The sequence below is a fragment of the Moschus berezovskii genome, chromosome X, assembly GCF_049115385.1.
Source record: "Moschus berezovskii isolate FMDL1 chromosome X, NW_MosBer_1.0, whole genome shotgun sequence".
Taxonomy (NCBI): domain Eukaryota; kingdom Metazoa; phylum Chordata; class Mammalia; order Artiodactyla; family Moschidae; genus Moschus; species Moschus berezovskii.
The window spans coordinates 111144466-111151760 of NC_142488.1; the positions used below are offsets into that span (position 1 = coordinate 111144466).

At 50.4% G+C, this 7295-nt stretch overlaps 1 protein-coding gene across 1 annotated transcript; it reads left to right on the forward strand.

Moving 5' to 3' along the window:
• Window positions 1-931: 931 nt before the first annotated feature.
• On the forward strand, window positions 932-4820 carry LOC129563996 (testis-expressed protein 13D-like). The gene is made up of 3 exons (XM_055437646.2): window positions 932-1069; window positions 1345-2357; window positions 3572-4820. Exons 2-3 carry the CDS (start codon window positions 1379-1381, stop codon window positions 3619-3621), a joined length of 1029 nt encoding a protein of 342 aa, XP_055293621.2. The 5' UTR covers window positions 932-1069; window positions 1345-1378; the 3' UTR covers window positions 3622-4820.
• Window positions 4821-7295: the final 2475 nt, after the last annotated feature.

The window sequence follows — 7295 nt, forward strand, 5'->3', positions numbered from 1 at the left end:
GAAAGATAAGCCAAAGGGACAAGAGGAGCATCAGAAGAATCTGATGTCACAGAAAGCAAGACAGGATAGAGTGAGTATCAAGGAGGGAATGGTCAAAAGAATCAAAGCCTACTGAAAAAAATCCCATAAAAACTATCCAAGTATCCACTTGCTTTTGTAGTGAGATAGTGACTACTGGCGACCTTATCAGAGATTTTTTCACTCAAGTTTTTGTGGGGTGAAAACCAAAGTGCAGCAGGTTGAACGGTAAAGGGAGCACAGTGAAGTGGACCTAGGACAGACTATTCTAATGAGAAGAAGGAAAGTCCAGAACATAGGTTAGAGCGAGGAAATTATTCCAAGCACGTAGGGAACCTGAAGAGGTTTGCTGTCTGGGAGAAAAATACCCAGCAGCCCAGGGGTGGTGCAACGTGGCTGAGAGGCAGAAAATACGGGGGGTGGGGCTGGGGGTGGGGGTGGGAAAATGTAGTGAAGTCCCTGAAAAAAAAGGAATGGGAGGAACTGGGATCTAGAGCTTGAAGATAGGGTTCAGCAAGGAAAACCAAGGGGCTTCATGGCTCAACTACTCGATTTTCTTGACTAGCCGAACTCCAAGGCTGTCTGCTTTAGGATTAGGGAAGAGTACAGACAGCTTGAAACCATATAGAAAATAGGAGAGAGCGGCAAGATGTAAGGCAAGATGGCGCTGAAGCAAAAGACCCCAGCCCCGCCCTCATCCCCGCCCCCAGCCCCGCCCTCATCCCCGCCCCCAGCCCCACCCCAACCCCACACCCCGCCCTCAGCCCCTCCCCCAGCCCCACCCCAACCCAACCCCGCACCCCACACCCCGCCCCCAGCCCCAGCCCCGCCCCCAGCCCCGCCCCAACCCCGCCCCCAACCCCGCACCCCACACCCCGCCCCCACCCCTCAGCCCCGCACCCCGCCCACTCAACTGACTCCCAGATTCGAAATTCTTTCGTCTCCAGGTGCTTCGGAATCGCTTGGGAAGGCGAATTGTCTGTGCGGCCTACTGCAGTCACTAGCCGGCCCACCCTGTCGGAGGCGGTGTGCTAAGGAAAGTGCGTACCAGGTGGGTCCAAGGGCAGGCGCCCCACTTCCCACCATACAAGGGGCGCCAGGCCGAGGGCGGGCGGGGGCTCCCACCATGCCTTGCAGCCTCACTCGAAGCCAACGGCTCTGATGCGCCACGCGGTGTGAAGAGCAGGTCACCCCACTCTTCGTTAGGGGGCTCGTGGGTGTGAGGGGAAGGAGGCGAAAGAGGAGGCCAGGACTGAACTGGGGCTGAAGGAGGGCTGAGTGGGGAGCCGAGAGGCGGATCAGTTTAGTGGCCATTGCTCACCACAGTTGCAGCGTCTCTGCTGACTAGGCCGCGGAAGTCATGGCCTTGGACATAGGAGATCCCAGGAGCGGTTTTCGCCACAGTGACGTAGTTACGTTCATCAACCAAGAAATACTCAAAAACGGCGGTGGCCCAGATTTCTACATGACCTACCGCTCGCGGCCCTGGAATGAGATAGAGGACGAGCTGCAGTCCGTCTTGGCCGACCTGTATATGCCTCGCAACCGCAAGAGGGCCTGTGCCTGGAGCGCGCTGGCCCTGAGCGTGCGGGTGGCCACGAGGCAGCGAGAGCAGCAGGCCTGCCGCATGCAGCGGCTGCAGGAGCAGGTGGAGGAGCGCGAGACGGCCGCCTGGGCCCTGGCCTCACAGCTGCAGCGTCTGCGCGAGGAGCGGCAGCAGATGATGATGCAGCTGCGCTGCACGCGCCAAGACCTGCAGCAGGCGCTGAGCGAGCGCGAGGCCCTGCGCCGGCAGCTGCTGCAGGCCGAGAGGCAGGCCCAGCCGGCCAGCTCTCGATCCCCGCAGCTCCGGGCTGATACGTGGCCCCTGACCGCTGAGGAGCGCAACAAGTTGCTGGTCTCGACCTCGCAGCGCAGGTGGCTGGAGACCCAGAGGCAGGAGGCGCGGAATGCTTCGGCAGACCGTGTGCAGTACGTGCAGAGAGCCCAGGATCCCTGGGCCCAGGTTGTTCAACCCCCAGTTCCCATGCCATGCCCCATGCACATGCCATACCCCATGCCCTTCCCATACCCACTACCTCCCCCACCTAGAGTACTCTCAGAAGCCCAAGTAGCCGCCGCCGCAGCGGCAGCATACCCGGCCCCCCAGATGCCTGCTGGGGTGATATATGCACCTGCTATGTGGCCTGTAGTTGTGTCCCAGGAAGAGGTAGCCCTGCCGTGGAACCAGAGGAACGAAGGCCAAGGGGAAGGTCCCCACTTAGGAAACCCTGTGGGGCACTTCCAAGATGACCCAACGAATCAACAACCTCAGGATCAGATGCCCAGGACGCCAGATGGTAAGAAAGCCTTTAAACCCTAGGAAGAGGGATCCTCAGGAGGAGGGATTTATTGGTACTGCCCTAAGGTACTGCTGCTGTGTCACTTCAGTCGTGTCCGACTCTGTGTGACCCCATAGACAGAAGCCCACCAGGGTCCCCCATCCCTGGGATTCTCCAGGCAAGAACACTGGAGTGGGTTGCCGTTTCCTTCTCCAGCCTAAGGTACAGAATGGGATTAATTTTTCCTGATGTTCGGCTTGCGATGAATGCAAGAAAATCTACATACTAACTGAGGTGGGAAGTCTTGCCCCAAAGAAGCTCCTCACTGAATTCAGGGATGTAGAAAAAGAATGGAGACATATTCTAAAGAGAAATCAATTTCTGGAGGTCCCCTTCTGATCAAAAACTTTTATTTACATCATAGAAAATTTGAAAATCCATCAAACAAAAATTTTCATTATCCTACCAACAAGCCATAACCATTTTAACACAACAATATGTTTCTATATATGGATCTTTTCCCCCACTTTCATATTATACATGTATACGTGTGTATACGTGTATTGTTTCAAAGAAAGATGAGATTCTAATAAATATGTTAATTTTTAAAGGAAAATTTCTCCAATGGCATTTAAATTCACAGGCGGTGGACTGTTGATAGCTGCTACTGATTGGTTGACACCTTAAGGTATACAGGCTGATGTGATTAAACATTCTCTTTTTCTCCTTCCTGTATTATTCTTAGCCCCTCTCTCACATACCAGATCTTTGGCTGAGAATAACCGTGCTTTTAGAACATAAGATCGGAGAAGGCAATGGCAAGCCACTCCAGTACTCTTGCCTAGAAAATCCCATGGATGGAGGAGCCTGGTAGGCTGCAGTCCGTGGGGTCGCTAAGGGTCGGGGACACGACTGAGCGACTTCACTTTCACTTTTCACTTTCACACATTGGAGAAGGAAATGGCAACCCACTCCAGTGTTCTTGCCTGGAGAATCCCAGGGAAGGGGGAGCCTGGTGGGCTTCCGTCTATGGGGTCACACAGAGTCGGACACGACTGAAGTGACTTAGCAGCAACAGCAGCAGTAGAACATAAGATACGTTTTATTCTAGGAACGCTGCTTTTCCTTGAGAATACTATCGTTATGCTGTATACGGCAGCCATGTTCATATTTGTTCCTTGATTTGTTTTTATAACATTCGTTGGTTTGGGCCTGTTCTTTGTGTCTCTAAGCTCCAGGACCTTCATGTGAGGCTGAAGGAGGTCCAGCTCCCCATGTGTGAATCGCCACAAAATGCCCTTCCAGCTCTCAGCAGCCTTTGCCTCAGTGAGATCTCAGCTGGCTGGAGCAGAAAAAAAGAATGAAGAATCAGAGGAAAGAAGACATTCTGACACATATCTTGTAACAAGGGAGGGTAGACAGATTTTGTTAAGCTAAATGCGTCTGTTGAGGAAAAGGGAATGACAAAGAGGGCTAGGAGGGTAGTATTAAATTTTAGAGATTTAGCAAGTTAGTTAAATTGCATTCATTAATTCATTGAACAAGCAGTTTTTGACTGTGTACTATATACTAGGAATTACTACTGTAGTTGTTATCTGGTGCACACATTTGAACTCAATTGGAGAAATAGGCTACATGACAGGAGATAGCCTAATTTGGCATACCAATTATATCAGGTATGACTTCTTTGCCTTACATATAGCGTGACTTTTAAGTAAACCCAATTGAAATAAAGTCAAAATTCATTTCTATAATTCTGGGGGCAAAATCAGAGACTTTCATGGAAGAATTTGAATGACTGAACTGCTCATCACATTAATCCCAGTGGAAATAAACGAGCAGGGGTATATATTGGGAATGTAGCCTCACAAAAGTACAAGCAGGACTTTTCTCATACTTCTACTGATTCCCCCCTGAGAGGGACAACTATTTTCCTGGTTTTCTGAAAGACCACTGGGTTGTCTTACTACACACTCAAGCCTGCTCAGCCTCAGGCTGCTCCCATCCCAAGCCCTTTTTCAGTCAAGAGTAGATGAAGAATAAAATTATTTTCTAGGACAGGCATTGTGCTATGAACTGTGCTTTCTTGAACTAGATTAAAAATAGAACTGGACTGGGATAGGCTTGAGAATGCCCCTGGGCCCTTCTCTTCCACTTGGTTTCTTCAGGCGCTCTGCTCCCCTGAAGCAGCTGCTGCAAGCCAGGGGGAGCCAGGGTCTGCCCAGGGGCTGGAAGTCAGATCAGCCTCCAGTCTGAACAAGAGGTGTCCTCAAGTTCCTCCAGGAGATTCTAGCTCACCAGGCTCAGCCTTTGTCAGAGGTTTTCTGCTTCTAACTAGTAATAAAGAGTGTTCACTTACCTGCTGTGTCTTCTGTGTTGTGTGTACCGAGGGGCAGGTTTGCTCAGAAGTGGTGTTTTTAATCTGCCTCTTCCCTCCATCCCACTGAGGTGACTGGAGAATTCAATCTCATTCACTATTGAAGGGCCCCTCCTCTTCCTGTGAGTTACTCAAGAACTGGGGGGAGGGACTTCTGTGGGGTCTTCAGTCCATTGTGATTGTCCCTGCTCCCCTCACTGTCCATGTCCTTGAAGGTGGGCTTCTCTGCTACTCCTGAGCCCATGGGCACGAGAGGAGAGGAGAGGGGAGGGGAGGAGAGGTAAGGAGGGGGCTTCTGCCTAGACTGGGAGCCCTAGTGCCTCGTGTCCAGCCTCCCTACCTGCACCAAGAAGCTGTTTCTGCCTTGAGCAGAAATGTCTGCCCTGCAGGGCACTGTCCCCTCCCTCCTATGCACAATTCCATCAAGGTGCTCAGGATTCTGGAGAAGGGCCAGGCTTAGTCAGTCGGCTAACGTGGCGAATGTTTCCAGAGGCAAAAGGGGTCGAGTCTGGCTCCCTGCTTGGTGTAGAGACACATGGGGCAGAGAACAGACATGAAGCTGCCCCACCAGTGTCCTCACTCCCAGGGTCATGATTACTGGGAGGGCTTGGTTATTCGGGAGGGTGCTGGGGAGGAAGGGGACCATCAAGGGCATCAAAACAAAGTAAGTTTTCTGGGTTGGAGGCTGGTTTTGTGATACACTTGTGTATGCTGATTACTCCCTGGAATTCTGGGAGGACAGGACACAGATGAGATGGGAATATTATAGTACATTTTAATCTGGTGGTTCTCAATGCACGGCTTTTGAACCAGCAGCATCAGGATCAACTGGGAACTTAATTACAAATGCAAATTCTCAAGCTCTACCTCAGACCTCCTGACTCCAGAAGTTGTGGGGGGTAGGGTCTAACTGGTGTTTCTGGTGCTTACTAAAGTTTGAGAACCTTTGTTTGTACCCACAGTGTAATGGGAACAAATCACCCTGGATCTCATTATGGCTGGCTCACTTAAGGCTCCACAACACACTCTGATGTCCATTGGAATGTCTGTAGAACTGTAAGAAACCAGACTCTCCAGGTACAACTCTTCTGTAGCTCAATATAATCACCTAATGTTTCAGGGCTGACTTTTTTCATAGCAACCTGCATGACTCTTTGGCCAGAATCATTAAGGTTGGCTGTGCCCAAGCTGGACATATGCAGGTAAAGGCAGTAAGTTGTTTAAGAGCCTGGGTGACTGGGCTCATGCACCTGCTGTACCAATTACTAGCTGTGTAACCTAAAACAAGCTACTGAATTTCTCTGATCCCCCAAAAGCGTCGGCTCCCTTCCCCCACCATTAGGATCTCTGTGATGATGGGGTGATGGGTACAAAGGGTGCCCATGGTGTGACTTCTCATACCACAGAGTGACCACCACGTGACACTGTATGGCTATTATTCTCATTGGTGACAGCTCTGTAAAGTATAGATATAACAGATGCCTCTGTTAATAGTTCTTCAAGGAGGATATTTTACTTCCATTTTAACAAATGTGGCAACTCAGTAAGTTACCCAAAGTCATTTAGTTGGGAGTTGGTGAAGCGTGGGTTCTAACCCCAGTCGCCTGGCACTGAACTCCATGCCCTTTCTACTATATCAGAACCTCAACCTTGTACCCTTACCAGTTACTAGCAGTTAACAGGATCTATCAATACCTTGCTGGAGGTATCTGACTATAATGGAAGGACTCTGAATCATAGAGCCAGTCTGGTGGAGAGGGAAGTGAGTGGAGGTGGCCAAACCAGGGTTGGCTGTTGTGGAGTGTTGATGCTACAAAAGAAGGTGCTGGAAGGAGTATGGACATGGCTTCCAGGGGTGTCAGCCTGCTGAAAGTTACAGGGAGAGTGATGCAGAAAGTGGAGCAGCATAGGGTGGCTGCCACGCTCCCCGTCCCACCTCCATAGAGGCCCTTGCCATGAACACTTCACTCCCATTTGTCTCACAGCTGCAGAAGCAGTAGCTCTAATCTGACCCTTCCTCCAGGGGCCTCTGCAGGCAGCGAGTGGTAAGTGTAGGGATGGGGAGAAGCCCCGCTCAGGTATCGCAGTAGGCAACAAAAGACTGCTCCATGATAGGTGTGCTGCGTCTCTCTGCAGGTGCGCGCTGTGCCCAATGCATGGCAAATGCCAGCTAGCCAGACTAATGAGCAATGTTAAAGTTTTCTCTAATAAAAACAAGTTTCAAATGAAGGCAGAGCCCTGACACCTGGCAGGAGTGCAGGCTTTGTCCTCTCACCGAGTCAACCCTTATTTATGAGCAAGATGCAAGAGAGAACCAAGGAGATTCATAACTCACTCTTGGGAAATTGTTTTCCTGAGGCCCTTTCTGACTATCAAAGTAAACTGGACTCATCAAAACAGAAGTAGGAAAAGCAATTAAAACCATGTACAATCCCCAAACCTGGAGGTAACTACTGTTTATAATGTATTTACTTTACATACACACACACTTAGGTGTATATAGAGCCACATATTTATATACACCAAGATACAATATGGTACATATTTTTTGTAGCCTCCTCAACTGTAAAAGTACTGAC

Bases quoted from the DNA above. Each gene is read 5' to 3' on its own strand.
- LOC129563996 (XM_055437646.2), top strand. From the start codon at position 1,379: ATGGCCTTGGACATAGGAGATCCCAGGAGCGGTTTTCGCCACAGTGAC. The intron at 2,358-3,571 runs GTAAGAAAGCCT...TGTGTCTCTAAG, and splicing joins GATGCCCAGGACGCCAGATG to CTCCAGGACCTTCATGTGAG.